At 43.9% G+C, this 16,049-nt stretch overlaps 1 protein-coding gene across 1 annotated transcript in view; it reads right to left on the bottom strand.

The window, feature by feature from the left end:
- Positions 1–16,049, bottom strand: part of LOC128264128 (uncharacterized) — a 39,502-nt gene that overhangs the window by 21,851 nt on the left and 1,602 nt on the right. Inside the window, exon 2 of the mRNA XM_052999481.1 lies at positions 1,346–1,455. Coding sequence (XP_052855441.1) covers positions 1,346–1,455 — 110 coding nt within the window. The remainder of the gene's footprint in view (positions 1–1,345; positions 1,456–16,049) is intronic.

Here is a 16,049-nt window from a genome sequence, read left to right as displayed (position 1 = left end):
ATATAGTTAATTATACTAATTAGCTATTGCCCTGGTCCGGCCACAACTCGACCGACTGGCCAAATAAATAAATGTCTACATCTGAGTGGGCTATTTGCCCGTTTGGTTGTTTGGCTGTTTGGCTGTTTGGCTATTCGGTCAGCCCGCTCGCTAATTGTGCATGTTTCCCGCCCCGGAGCACACTTCAAATTGGCTCGACTCAGCGGCGCATTAAATTTGTTAGGTTGACACTTCTCGTCGGTCGGCCCCCGAATTTCCATGCAAATGAGACACCACAATGACGGTTTAAAGTTGCTACTGGTCACGATCCGGAAACACGACATGGAATTCCGTGTACTCCATGGTTTCGAGAGGGCTTTCGACTCACTCGGCATAACAATGGATACCGTTCCGCGTCTATAAGTACATAAACTTCACCCCGCGACCCCTCCCCACTGTCAACGTCAATTCGGCTGTGTTCTAAATCCATCTTAGCTTTAGGAAAAATACAAAAAATAATCAATATACGGCTAGTGTCGGCAGCGCTGCCTCTCTACTATGAGCCATAAAATTTGTACGCTTTTTTATGGTACTTAGAGCGAGCAAAACGTCAACCGACCTTGAGCCGGGATCGGTCTGAATAGTGCCTCCAAATTGCCTGGCCACCACAAAAGTTCACAGCCAAATTGAAAGTATGCCGGGGGACAACCAACGGCAATTCGGTCAAGTTTTCCCTGCCTCCCGTATGTTGGCCATAAACCCAATGGCCCAAGGGCTTGGCTATGATTTTGGCGTACGCAAGTGCGTGTCTGTTGATGTTTCGTGATGGAATTAAGTAAACTGAAGTGAAATTAATTGCTGCGTCTGGGAAACCGAAAGCGAAACTGAGTCGATATTGAGACGGAAGCGGTAAAAGGTTTACGGCCCTCCCACTCTACGGCGCTACGGCGCTACGGCGTAATCGATGGAGCGAAATGCCACTTTGAGTGCAACTTTTTTGCAGAACAAGTCCGCGGGGCGGTATGCCCATGCCAATGCCGATACCGATACCGATGCCTTTGACTGCCACAAAGTTGCGGCACGAAACTTGTGAAAATTCCAGCTCCTGCCCAGGGGATAAGGCTTGGGATTGGGCTTGGTTGTGTGGATGTGTGGTTGTGTTTGTCACAGTGCCGGAAACTTTTTGCCCACAAAATAGCACAAGGCGAACAAAGTTTCTTTGTGCAGCGAACGACCGACCGGCCAACCGACCACCCGTACGGCAATTTTTATTTTTCAATTTAAAGTTTTTAATGCGCTTTCCATAATTTATATGCGCATGCATCACATGGTCTGGATGGAGTTAATCCGCGTCGCAGTCACTTACCTTGAACAGTATTTCCGGCTGGACGTTGTGCGTGCACCTGAAGGTTGCGCTCGAGCCGCGCTCCACGTACCGGGGCACCACTAATTTCACATTCAAGTCCGATTGTCCATCTGCGGGGAGAACAAAAAAAACATACACACATAAAATCAGTAAGGGCTCGAAACAAAGGAACCAGTACAACGGATAGCTCGCCCAATTGTGGTTTAATTGAATTCCCATTAAAATGCTGGGTCGAATGAAAAGAAATCGGTAAAAATATGCAGGCAATTTAAACAAGCCACCTTCCGGAATTCCCAAATAGTCCGGCCCACGACGCGGCAGCCCTGCATGAAAGATACTTCAGTGAACTGGCAGAATGCGGGACATCGTCCTTCGACCTGGCTCAATAAATCTTAATTTGTTTGCCAAAGTGCACATGAGAAATTTGTGCGCCTGCATGCCAGTTTGGTGTGGGTACGTTGGACCTACAGCCGGGGGTGTCAAATATTTGCAGCCCCTCCCCTGGTCGCCCAGTTTCCATTTTTCACACGAAGGAAATGGCTGGACAGGAGCGGGGCCCATTTGGGTGGCATTTAAACGACATTTTCCCGGCACTTTGTCGGCCAGCACGTACGACCAAGGTGCTGGCACTGAATTGAGCTTAAAAAATTGAAAATTTATATTTGTCCACAGTTCACACACATGGCTGGCCACCCTGGGCTCACGCTGCGTATACGTAATGTTGTCGCCTGCTCTGTCCGACAGTTGATGACATTTAGTATGTGCTCCCTGCAAATAACAAGCACGTTAAATGAAGTCCTTTTTTGACTAATATTGTGGGCAAATAGAAAATTAAGAAAAAACATTGCATATGTTACGGATGAAGCAGACAATCAGACAAAAGTTTGAATATTCAACAAATGACCTAGCAAATTTTGTCCTTTTTTCAGATTCAATTTTCCCAATTGACTTTGCATACTACAGTTTGAAAATCAATACATTAATTTTGAATGTGCCAACGCTTTCGCCATTCCGTATCATAATTAAGTCACAAAATGGCCCTGGCAAACACATTGCCCCAGTTGGAGGCCCTTTACAGTAGCACCAATTTCGCTTCCATTTTCATTTATTCACACCACGCGTCCATCGTCAGTCACGCAAAATGTCAACGACTGAGTAAGTAAGAAACGTGTCTGACAGCGCGAAAAATATGGAAATAATCGGATAACGCAAAACGAGAAGAACAAAACCCAATGAAATGAAGCGTGTCAAGTGTGCATACGTATATATGCGAATGCGAATGGAGGCCCGAAACAGTTGGCAACTTGTTGCCGTACATGGCATAAACATGGCCAGCCTTCATCGGCCTGGTATTGGTATCGCAGCCCCCAGCATGACGTACGTGTTCGTGCCGCACGCTAACGAGCCGAAATTTGCGAAAATTCAATCATGACCGGGCCAGCTGGCTGGCTGGATGGATGGCCAAGACCAGTAGCAAGGCTCTGGCCCAAGCCCAAGCCCAAACCGAATGCCAAACCGCAGCCGCAACAGGAGGAGATGCCCAGGAACGGCTGTGAGACACCAGACACACTTTGACTTTCCAGGATCTTCTGCTGGCTTTATAATCATGTCGGCTTTTTTCGACATTCATGTCGCAATACTTCTCGTCATTTTTCAGCCCTGGCAGCTGGCCAATATCGTATAGTATGTCTGGGCGGAGACGTAAAACCGGGAATAACGAATTTGAACTGCACGACCGCTGACAAGATGCTCAGCAACCGCAATTATGCCCCGTCGACTGCCTGGCAGAGGGGCGCTGAAAAAATTCATTACTAACTCTGGCGAAAAAAAATGGACGAGGCAACTTTTGCTCCTTTGGGTTGTGCAACAAGCTGCGAGACGAGTTGGCAGGAGGCTTAACATTTCCACCACTCACTGGATGGATGGTAGGGAAACAGAAAAAAAAAAACAAAAAATAATAAAAACGAACAGCGTTTCTTTGTTCGCGTTGTGCTTTTTTACAAGCGGAAATTGATGATTTTCCACGAGCCAGGCGACAATAAAGCGTGCATCATGTCAGAAAAACGCAAATAATCAATCAATCAGCATTAATCAACGGTCTGTGCCGCGGCAAGCCAAAGTGGGCAACAGTTGCGAGGGCGTGGTTCTGCACTCTTGCCATCGATTTGACTTTAACAACTAGATTAGGCTTCGCAGGAAATATATATTTATCGGCACAAACTCAATTCGGCAGTAGATAACACTCAAGTGCTTCGAACAGATTCATGGCTTGCAACTTTATTGGTTTCCATATTCATTTCTGTTTTCCGATGCCCCCACCTTTCACTTCATTGGAAAAGCTTGCACACAGGTGTTCGAAAATACACACGGCAGACCACAAACTGAAAGCATAATAAATGTTTACCCCATCCTCAGAAAACTTAACTCAAACTTAAACTGCTGACCACAGAACCACTGACCAGTGCCAGGAAGTTTGAGAAGTTTTCCATTCGATTCGGGAGGTGTTGCCAAGGCCATGATTAATGAGCCAACAATTAAAGTCAATAATTGTTTGCCGCTGGATAATTTAAGAGCTTCCACAGGACAGATGATTGATTGACACCAGTTTACATGGACACGCCGCAATAATTAAAGAACCACTCTGTTGGTGGTAAACTTTTCCGCTAATTAAAATAAAGCCCAACAATAAAACAGAAGGTATAAATAGCGAGCACGATTCTCACTGATGGCCATATCAATATTTTCTCAAAAGCCATTAACTGAAATATGTGCCCAGAAATAAATATATTCTTCAGTGGTGTGCTTTTGGCCATTAATTAATTGAAAAACATTTCGTACGAGTTACATACATTTTACAAAATATGAATATAAAAACAAAAATTATGAAAATATGAATAAATAGCCAACATTAATTATTAAATATTTATGTTGGGCTTAAGAATTTTTTTAGGAAAACTGTGTTATTAAAGTCAACCATCCCCGAAACCTTGAATGCTTATTTTATTAATCTCATTAAAAATTGCGCCAGAATTTGCTTAAATCGGCGGATTGACGCAAAAACTACTTCCGTTTTTCCCTCGAGCAGCAGAATCCAAAAAAATGCACAAAGGCCACACCTTACCACACATTTAATAGCTAGAAAATGGTAATAAGGTAAGGCTTGGTATTCAACTATCAAAATTGATCTCAATATTTTTGTACTGTTTTTTTTGTATTTACTTTTTTTGTTTTGGGAGCATTTTTAATAGCCTGAATACCAATCCTCAGTCAGTTGTCAAAATTGAATTGATTTTAATTACCTTTTTTCCGCTTAAAATGCTTGCGAATATTCCGAGAAAACTTAAGGAAATGTCCATGATATTAAAAATCAACAGAGTTACATAAATTTGGGCCGATTAGGTACAAATTGAAGTTCTGGTCGAATTTAAATTTTACAACTATTATTTATTTCGTCAAAATTTGACATTTTTATGACAGGCTTTAACCTAAAAATCTTAAACTTCAATTTCACAGAGTCTCGTTCAAACGTTTATTGCTGGTTATGTTCGAGTGCTACCTGTTCCGAAGACATTCAATAATATCGACTTGGGGTCAGCTGTCTTGGCCCGTCCAGCTGTCAGTTATCCAGCTGAAGGCTCCCCGGTGTCCCGATGGCTGGGAGTCATTATGGCAGAGTGGCAGACAATGCTCGAAGCATTCACATTCCATGGAGTTCATTAGACACGGGCATCGACATGCTGGCAGTCGTCTATCCCCCAACCAATTCTTTTTGAAACTGATTTCCTGTCCTCATTACGGCTGTTTGTCTGCCCCGGTCTGATCGGGATTCAAAGGCAGGGCGTGACTGTCAATAATTTTCAACGTCCCACGACTTATCGCAGCGGACTGGCCATTTTCTAATTGATTTGTGGCCACGTGGCTTTCCAATTTAAATGCATGCTTGATTGGGAACACAAACGAAGCCAGTCGTGACTGGTCGTGACTGGCAGCAAAAGTCCACAAATGTTTTTAAAGTTGACCGCACAAAGCAAACATTTTGCTAGCCAAAACACATATTCGCACGCCATGGCAACGGAGCAGAGCCATGGAACCAAGGAACCATAGAACACTATCAGGAACATAAGCCAAACAATAAAACGGCAAACACCCGGCATTTACCCACTCTGGGCTACGAAAAGGATAAGGCCGTAAGTCGTTATGCTGCCGAGGCGTTCGTTCAGAAAACAGTAAGCACTGGCTTTAGTCGGCGGACTCATACCCACCCAGTTGTCCTTCGTCCTTGCTGCTGTGCCTTACAGCGAAAACAAAGGCCGAAATAAAAGGCAGGCTAGGTCCGCCGGCATGTTCGAGGCATAAAGTAATTTTATAGAACAAATCACAGGCATTAGCGGATATAAATCCAGTTTATCCCTGCCAGTGTATGCGCGCGTGAAATTCAAATAACTCGGGAGGGCACGCAACATTGGAGGGAGCAAGAAAAATGGTCGACTGTGGCCTGTGAAGGTCCTTGAAATGGTTCGGGGCTCGTAATCCCCACAAGTAACTATATATCTACATATCTACATGCATGCTAGAACTTATCCACCGTGGACAGAAGAGACTTTCAAATGGCCCAACTCTCCTGGGAGACAAATTGCTTGGCCTTGGTCACAATTCGGCATGGCATCAAAGGCTGTCCCAGCTGGCTCAACTCCACTTTCATGGCTAAACTTTAATGGCTTTAAGCGGGCTGATTTTAAATCGAATTTCTCGCCACACAGGAAAACATGTTTATTACATTCCGTAATTTTCACTCCCACATTTTAGTCACATTTCTGAAATTAAATCACAGCCGAATGCCGCCATGAATGGAATCAAAATCAAAAGAAAATGAAAATGAAAATAGCCAACGCGATGTCCTGCACAACCACCATACAAAAACAGGACATGGCTTACACAAGCACCCATGCACCATGACCGACAAAAGTAGCCAATGTAATGGCCAAAACAAAATATGAAAGAAATTGCGGACCGACCAGGGCCAGAGTCAGCAGCAGAAGCAGAACCAGCAGCAGAACTAGCGGCAGAACCAGAATCACAACCAGAGCACCACAGGAAGCCAACTTCCTGGTTGAAAATTTTATCTGGGTGGCCCTGGCAGCGACTACGAAAATGAAAGAGCCCAGCCAGCAAGAATAAAAAAAGAAAAGGCCAGAATCCGTTTATATGTATAAGAAACTGGCTTCAAGGACACCTCACGCTCCCTGCTGTTGCTGGCGGCTGCACAACTACAACTACAGCTACAGCTACAGCTACTACATCTACATCTAAGGACCTGCCAAGGCACGCCCACAGGGCTGCCCAGCACGTAAAGTACATACCAGGCCATACCACACTGTGCAACACGCCCCGCGCCCATTTACAAGGCCGTGGAGCGAACACATGTAGGCCATGAATCTCATAACGAGTGTTAGACATGCGCCACAAGCCCCGCACTGTGGGCCAACTGGCTAGGATTGCCTCCGAAACTATATATCTCTTAGACAACTTGTGCCTAAAAAACTCAAAGGACTCCTACACCGTATCCGCGTTGATATATTTTTAAGAGTAATTTTCTATCTCAAAATATTCAGAGGTTATCAAAAGTATTTACACAATTTATAGGCATTTGTCCAAATAGTTCTGGTTTAAATTTCAAAGAACTCAACTTTATTCCGATTAATAGCCAAATTTTACTATAAAACCATCCCTGTTAATAATCACAATCATCATAAAATCGATTTTTAAGGGTCAAATTATAGACCGAGAAAGGTACTTTATACCAGTCAATATCGGATTTAAGCTAAATGCCAACCAAAACACCAAATTTTTGGCCAAAAGTATATCCTTTCTGGTCCCACAGTTCACCGTCTTGGTGTGGGTGGGCTTTGGCTTTGGGGCCTGTAAGTGTGTGAGGATGGCCAACAGTTGCCGCTCCAGTAAGCGCGACCTGGACCTGACTCGTAAAGATGCAGACCATTAAAGAAATGAAAAGCAAACGCCGGCGACTGCGACTGCGACGGCGGCGTTGGCAAACACATAAAAATGCTTAAATTACTTTTAAGGGGAATTATTTATTATTAATGTGCTGGCCAACAAAAAAACAAGAACCGAAACAACCGCAACTCCATGCTGAACAGAAACAACGAGGCTAAGCCAAATTAAGAGGACCGACAATTTGTGTTTCAGTTTCAGTCATTTTGCGTTTGGCTGATGCGGTGGCTACGAAACAAAAATTCATATTGCTAATTTAAAAGTGCTCGGGGTTGGAAATGCAATTTTAATCGAGGGAAAGAAGGCACTGCTCATTTCCGGCCGCTACATGTGTTCATTTTCCACAAAAACATTCCCGCATCGGTTTGGCAAACACATTTTAAATCATTCATGACAGCTCTTGCACCGGCGAGCGAAATTCCAGACTGCGTTTGACATTTTGTTGGCCACACATTTTGGTGGATTTGGTGCGAATTGTCCAAGTCCGATTCAATTTCGGACCCACCTCCGTTCCAGTCGCCAAAACAATTAAATGAGAAGAATTATTTATTTATTTTTTGGTGTGACGACGAGGGAGAAGTGACATGCGCAGCTGTTGTACGGTTTTTAGAAAATTGAAAACATTTCGCCCATTGAAAAAGAAATTATTTGGTGCCACAACAAATGTTTGGAAACCGCAGGTGGACGTGGAAAAAATATGGGCTGTGCCCACGCCCACCTGGACAATTTATAGCAGGCGACACTGATAAAAATATGAAATAAAATTTAAAATAAAAAAATATCTGACTGTTGACTTCAAAATGATATATTTAATATTAATTTAAAATATTAAATAAAATGCATACTATAGATATTTTCTATAGTGCGGGATATATTACATTTTAAAAAAAAGTTTTGCCTGATTTAAAAGCATTTTATTAAATATAAATATAAATATATATATAAATATATAAATAAAATTAATTTTAAAATTAGTCAAATCAAGCTTTTAAAAAATGTTAATATTTTCATAGCTCAAATGTCTTAAAACAATGGATGAAAATTAAAACTAAAGATATTTAAATTGAGTACAAAACATTTGGATTTACAATGTTTTTTTTTAATAGTGGAGGCCATGTGCTGTCCAAGCCAAGCGGTCCTGACCGCCTTCACTTCAAGCCTGCGTCACAATTATGCTCGGTATTCGTAATTCAGGCTAGAAATAAACTACCAATGGCAGGCGGCCCTTTGAAGTTGGCTAATCTCTAATCTACACAGGCATTAGTCCACTGACACGAAACCGAGATGAGGGGCAGATGGGATGACGGCATTGAGCCTGTAGCGTTTTTCGAGCCTGCTGATGATATTGACATTTATGCTTGACCCACAATTTGACATTTTTTCTGCTTCCTGTTTTCCGTTTTTTTGGCCAAAATGCTGGGCCCAACAATTTTGTTGACACTCGGCCGCACCTGCTGTCTGGCCGTCTATTTGTTTGGCTAATGTCTGTGGCCAGGAGAGGAGGTCGAACTTGTGATATGGCCTGCCTGGAAATGCGCATTAGTCGAGGGTCCAAACGACCGACCCTATATGGCGCAGCATATTTGCAGGCTGCTAATAAGGAGCTGAGCCGGCGGCGACAGCCAAACCCTCGTCAACCTTGGTGTGGCCAGGACTTGTTGAAACAATGCGCGTCGCACAAAAGTCCTTGCACAATCAATGCCAGCCGTGCTTTGTTTGCATTTCATTTCATTTCCCTTTCTATCCCAATCCCAATCTGAATTCCAATTCCTGCCGGTAGCCCTGGGCACCATTAAAAAATCAACGCTCAAGCCGGACTCACAAAGTGCCTTCATTATGCGATGCTTTCTCGCTTTCTCGCTTTCCTTTTTGGCACATTTTCAGCTGCTTTTGCCCAACGCTTGGCCAGAAAAAGCAAATTTCTATACGCACAAAAAGCGTAACAATCAGCTCTGGGCATCATAAAATCTATACGCAGGGCCTTTTGTTAGGAGTGCATGATTTCTGGCGATTGTAATCAATAATTTACGCATTTTCATTTTGGCCAGCCCAAAGGAGGCATTAGTGTTGGGCCGCAATTACAAAGACAGAAGTGCCAGCCATTCAGGCGTGTACTTATGTGAGCCCAGAGTTTTCCTTTTTTTCTGTCCTTTATTTTCCTTTTTTTTTTGTTTCGGCCATGCTATCCCCAAACGCCTTTTCTCGATTCAACGCTGCATATATTCGAGTACTACTGGACTTGCTTTTTGGCTGGAAAGTGGAAAAATTGTTCGCTTTCCAACTTCATTTACAGTCCTTCAAGAGTTCTGCTGTTAATTTGCACGCATTTCGAAGTTATTTATTTATATTTAATTTTTGGCGCTGCTTGTCTGCACTTACATGTTGAAAGCAGGGCCCCAATCCCATTATTACGAAGCAGCCATCCCATTGTTGCCGGGCCATTATTCAGCTGGTAATTCCTTAAGGATTGTGTTTACTTGAGTGCGCATGTGGCTGCCAATTGACGCGTATTTGGCTTTGTGCTTTGCTCTCTTATATAATACACAATTATTGAGCGGCGCCGTGATTGCCGTTTCTAGCATGCAGCTCGTTGAATAATAAGCAGCTTATCCCCAGCAGGAAAGTTTATGCGGGATTTGGTGCGCAATTTTAAATGGTCTGCGGGTGAATCGAAAAATGCCCGACTTTAATTTGTTTCATATGCTTAAATATCGCAAATACGGCAATTAATAAGGTGCGTGAGACGCCAACACATTACGCATACGACACGTGAGCCCGGTCACAAGTCAAGGAGGCAAGGAGGAGCGCATATACATAAGCACCAGCCATTAACATTATTAATTCAATTTAACGCTTGGAATGCTTTATTCATCCGTGGCTTCATCAACGGCATGGGCGCTCATTAGGAGCTAGAGCGCTGAGTCACCTGCCGCATATTAACTGCAGGCATTAAATACTGTCGAGCTAAGCAATATCATTACAGTCAACACGGGCTACAATGACTAGTTGATTAACTACTGTGCTATAATAGTTTTGCACTTCCTGTGATACCTAGTCTGGCAATACCGTCTGTAAACAAATTATATTTATTTTCTTATTTTGTTTCATTTCTTATTTATTATTCTTTCTATACCTTTTGGAAATAGAAAAATACCAACCGAGCACAAGCTTTTATTTAATGTATCATTCGTTTTGATGTAGTGATAGAATCAAAAGATATGTTGTTGTTTTTGTATAACATTTGTAATTTTTGAAAGTTTTGCAAATTGTACAAAAACTATTTTCAAACGTTCTAGTTCTTTTGTGTTTTAGTATAAACTCTAAAAGCTATAAAGGAGTTTTTTATTTTTAAATTACAAAAATTGATCTGCCCTTTTGTGGCACAGTGTCATTTCTCTTTCATTCACAAGCTCAAAAGGCACATCTTTGCCATGAAAACATTGCCAGTACATAAAGAGGCGGTGAAATTAATTAAGCAGCTGCTGTCGGAGTTTGGAAAACATTCAGCTTGGACTTGTTTGCTCCGGGCTGCATTGGCTTTGCATGAGTAGCTTTAGAAATTAAAAGCCGATACAGACAGATACTGGTGTTGAACTGTTTATGCTTTCAGCGGAGATAAATCACTTAACTAATTCAGAAGCTCTTTAGAAAGCAGTTTAATACTATTAAGGGTTTGCTTTGATTAACGTCTCAGCTGGTAAAACCTACAAATTACAAACCGACATCGCACTTCGTCACATTGTTTGGCAGCTCTCACTCAATTTGCAGTAATCACACTTTATTTGTATCATTTCTGGTGTTCATAAAAAAAAAAACAGAAGTTCGACCCCACTCGTTTTTCCCATTTTTCTCGCTTTTCCGTATTGTTTGTCATGCGTTTGAGCGCGTGCCTAGATTTTAGCTAGTGTTTTATTGCCTACTTTGGGTCGTCCCACTCGTACGAGGCTCTTTTTCCTTTCCCCCCCCCCCACCACATACACACACACACAAACACACTCCTTGCTCGTTGGCCCGCTTTATGCGTTGCGTTTACAATACTTTCGAGTGAACACACATACATAGCTGGACTAAAATAAAATAACACCCACAGTGGGTGGTGGGGGTAAGGTGGGTCGGGGGGCTGGGGGGCTGGGGGAAAAACAAAACATTTGCCTTTCATTTGCTCCCCCTTTGCATAATAAAAATGTGTAGTTTACTTCCTTTTTTCCCGCCCCTTGCTCATACATTTGCCACCACTCCCATCAGCAGTCGGCCAACTTTGCTAGCCCTTTTTCCAGGCATTTGCCGTCGTTATTGTTTGTTTGTTCTTGTTTCCCGCTTTTCCGACCCTCCCACACTCCCTCCCTTTCCCCTCCCCCACACGATTTCCCTGTGTCTCCGTGGGTGCGGCTTGTACGAGTATGTGTGACATTTCCGGCTCTGTTTAATTTTCCATTCAGCCAGCTCCACTCTTCCTTCTTTTTTTGGCATTTAATGTGCGTTTCTTTTCACTCCGGCTTACAATAATAAACTTTTTAGTGCCTAGACATGTTTTTATTTAGTTGAAGTGGGGATGCCAGATAGAAGAGACACTGGCTTTTTTAATTAATTTTGCCTACTGGCGGCGAATCGCTTTGATGCGCACCATGCGGCTTGCTAACGCCTGTCTGTTTCGGCAATAAAATAAAATACAAGGCTGACTTTAAATTGTCCCGAGTTTTTCGGCAGTGATTAAATTGTTATGGCTGAACAGCAGCCAAGGAGCCTCGAATCTGTGTTTCGTGTGGCCTCGACTCACTGATTTTCCAGCCAGCAAATGGGACTGACTATATCCCAATGCCTAATGACTACGGATTGAACTTGGCCCATAACTACGTGGCTGTACTTCTGTGATTTCAATGGCCTGGAACAGGTTCAATTTATGCGTTTTGCTGTCATTTGTTTTCCTTGACCACACGCCCCGCTTATGGCCATAAGCTCTTTCGGATCCCGGTCCGGGTCCCGGTGCAGAAATTTATGCGCCATCACTTTGGTCTTTGAATCCGGCTGCCTTCCGCTCAAATCCCTTAAAACCACAGAAAGGGCCGGCACCGGCCAGAATCATTCATTTATTTAGCAGAAACTGCCGGCAGCGTTTGACTTTGGCTCGGCTTTAAACTGCTCTCGACCTTTGTCAAAAGTTATGTGGCCAAAAACTTTGTGGCTAAAATCAAACTGTGGATAATGATGAATGCGGCCAGCAGTTTGTGGCTCTTGGCATGTGGGCCTGAATAATTAACGCTTCGCTGGATTCTTGTCACTGAATGGCCACAGTTGGTCAATCTCAGTTCCGATTTCACTGGACTGAATGCGTTCAACTTTTTCGCCTTGCGTGTGGCTGTCCAATTTATGGATTTTCCCCGAAATTTATTTCGGGTCGAGTCTTTGATTAGGGCTTGCCGAGATTTATGCTGCAGTTGCTTCCCGCTGTGGGCGGTCCTATTAGGGCTCATTAAGGACCAAGTTCAAGGGTATTGTAGGGCTGGGCAAATAAAATATAAATGTCATCGCGCCGTACTGTCAGCGGCAAAAACTAAACGAAGCTGCTCGCTCATAAACTCATAAATTTGGTGAAAAATGGCAAATCGATTTCTCTTTTTTTGCGGTCGTTGTTATTACAAAACTGTCAGAGTCCCGGACCAAGTGGAAGGCAAATGCAGTCGCTTCGGCTGCCAAGCTCCTTCAATCTCCTCCCCCAATCTTCTCCCTGGCCAGTTGGCAAATCCCTTTTGATAAAGTGCCCTCCGTCCTGTTGGCTTCGAGTGTCGCATTATGGCCATTCTCGGAGGAAACGCCTCGATGGCTTCGCAGCTTCCAGCTCAGTTCGTTTTAGTGGCGGATTTCGCAATAGGAGGCGACCAGATTTATGCAACTGCTTTCATGCGTAATTATTTGCTGACATCTTAATAGTTTTTTCAAGTCCCTTTAGCCGCTTTGACGTTTATTTGTGAAATTTTAGAGCCAAAAATAGCTGAGAATCGACTTAGCTTTGACTTCGAAAAACGAGTAAGTGGAAAAGCAGAGGCTTCATAAATATTTTAGATCCCTCACTTAGGCATAATTGTTTTGCGGAAGCTTTCTTTTTTATTTGCTTGCTGTGATCCGGTTTTTTCTTCACTTGAGCCCTCCATTTGAAGCAGCTGGCATCTGTCACCCACACACACGTATTTATTGGAGGACTCTTAATGGGCGCCCGTTTAACGACATTGCCAGGAGCACCATAAATAATACAAATAATAGAAAACGCTGAAATATAAAATTCCGTTTCCTTGTTCGGGCTGCTGGTGCCCCAGTGCCTCTGTCCTTGTGACAATTTGTCGTGTGAGCAACTTTTTGATAGGCCAGAGGAGTGTATAGCCCGCCGATAAACCTGGCTGGCGTACTTTTCCTTTCCTTTTCTTTCCTTTCTCTCTATCTCGTTCTCGTTCTTACTCACTCTCTCCGTTTGTCTGCTCCTTCGGGCGGGCCAAAAACAGGCTTAAGTCCTTGTCGTCCTTGGCGAGGCGACGCCACCTTGGGGCTTTTAAGTTTGACGCTCGTTTATAGACTTTGCACACTTTGCATTTACTTTACGGCGCCGCTGATGCGGCTGATAATAAGACCACGTGGCGTATGCGCAATGCCAAGCGAAATGGCAGACTGGATGGCAGGCACGAAAGCACAGCACGGCAAAAACAATGAAATAAGCGAAAGTTGGCCAAAGTTTTTACAGCCCGATACACACACGCCTCAGAGACACCTATTCAGCATCCAGCATTCCGCCTTTGGCCACTCGACTCTTGAGGAACTCTCGAGCCTTGCTTTTGTTTCGCCGAAGCTTGTTTTATAACTTTTTGATTGTCTTTGCGCCAAATTTGTGCAAAATTGTTCATGTCTGTGGGCCGAGTTTGCTCGTACCTGCAAAATGTGTGTGCGGCTTACATTACGGCTGCCATGTATAATATTTGGCTTAATCTGATTTCTGCCACTCAAGTTAACTTCGACAGCAGCTGCAGCGGCGGAGGTCGGTTCCAAACTTTACCCGAGGCGGAGCAACAATTTATAGACCATTTACAATATTTATTTCGATTGGTAGGCCAACTTTTCCTTCCACACTTTGGCATTTCTTATGACTTTTTTTTTTTTGGTTGTGTGCCCAATAGAGAGTCCATTAAAGTGCAATGCCAGACGGCGAGCGAAACTTTCATTACATATGCCAAAAGCGTCTTTGAACAAGTCAGTACTGGTGGCCTCGGGGGCGGAAGGAGCAGCTTGCTTTGTCAAAGTCCTCACATGTCATGCAGCAGACAGCCTGGCAGCAGTCAGCAGGCATCCTGGCACAAGGCATCCTGGCATCCTGGCAGCCAGGAACAGGCAGCCACGCAGTGAGTAAGTCTGCTGCAGGCTACGGGCTACGTCCATCTCCCCGTCTGTCGTCGCCTGTCATCGGTGTGATGTGTGTACCCACTGAACACATCCCCGTACTCGTCGTCGGAGTCGTCGTCGTCGTCGTCGTCCTTCCATCGTCCTGCTCCTCCTTCGCACTCACATCTTCAGTTGGCCCGGGGGCAGGACGAGCCCTGCCATTGAGGTTGCACTGAGTGCACATGCTCGCCTTGTTATTGCCGCCGCCGCTGGAGCACAACCACAATTATTACATTTGTATGGACATGTGGCCACATTAAGTATACGACGCGAAGGCCAGCCAGGACCTGCGGCTGTTGCTGCCTTCGTCGCTCTTGTCGACGTGGCTCTGCCGCTCAAGTGGCCTGTCACAATATTTACTCAAATGTAAGTGTGCTCCGCTGGCCCACTGTTTAGTTAGTCAAATTGATTTATGTTTTGCTTTAATTTCAAAATTAAATCCACCTTGAAGAGCTGGGCAAACAGTGCTGGCAGGACTAATCCTTTGTTCGCCAGTATGCCCGTCACGTGCGCCTTTTGTTGCTTCTGTAAATAAAGTGCTCGACCGCCAGTTGGCAACTCAATTAGGCCGTTAGGCCAGGACTTCCTAATGAACTCCACTTGGCTCCGCCATTAAACCTAACCACCGCCCACACAAATAATTCAATCACAACAATTTCAGCACAGAAAATCAATAATAATCGCATCAAGTGTCTGGGGGCAGTTTCGATTACACATTCCCAACCGAGCAACGTGTTTAAATTGTTAAGATCCCGCCCACACACACTTTCTCCACACTCCATCCAGCTGCTAATCTGTGCGGGCAGAGCAAGGCTCTCCATAAAGATTCATTTCGTTTAATGACTTGAAATTGATTTCACTGTGCCATCGGCGCATTTTATATGACGCTACTTCGAAGTCTTCGGCCGGGGTAAATTGCAAAAACGTGCTTTACGACGGTATGATCCCGACTCGTTGGGACTCCTCCTGTTTTTTCCCAGCTGCTGCTCCAGCTCTGGCTCCTTGGCGTATTAATTTTTCAGCAATTACGTTGCCAGCGACAACGTGTAATAGATACAGCCGAGGAGCTTTTAACCGCTCCGTGTTTTACGAGCTGCTCATTGGGTTTTTTGATTAACTTTTACCCGAAATGAAGCTGTAATGAAATTTAATTTTGTGGCCTACTTTGGCCCGCTTATTGGTTCGTTAATCAAATCAAACTGATAAAGGCCATTCCCATTAGCAGCGACATTTGCAATTCATTGAACAAGTCAACAAGAGTTGCATATTG

The sequence above is a fragment of the Drosophila gunungcola genome, chromosome 3R (assembly GCF_025200985.1).
Source record: "Drosophila gunungcola strain Sukarami chromosome 3R, Dgunungcola_SK_2, whole genome shotgun sequence".
NCBI lineage: Eukaryota > Metazoa > Arthropoda > Insecta > Diptera > Drosophilidae > Drosophila > Drosophila gunungcola.
The sequence above is the reverse complement of the archived record's forward strand: the minus strand, read 5'-3'. Positions and strand labels throughout refer to the sequence as shown.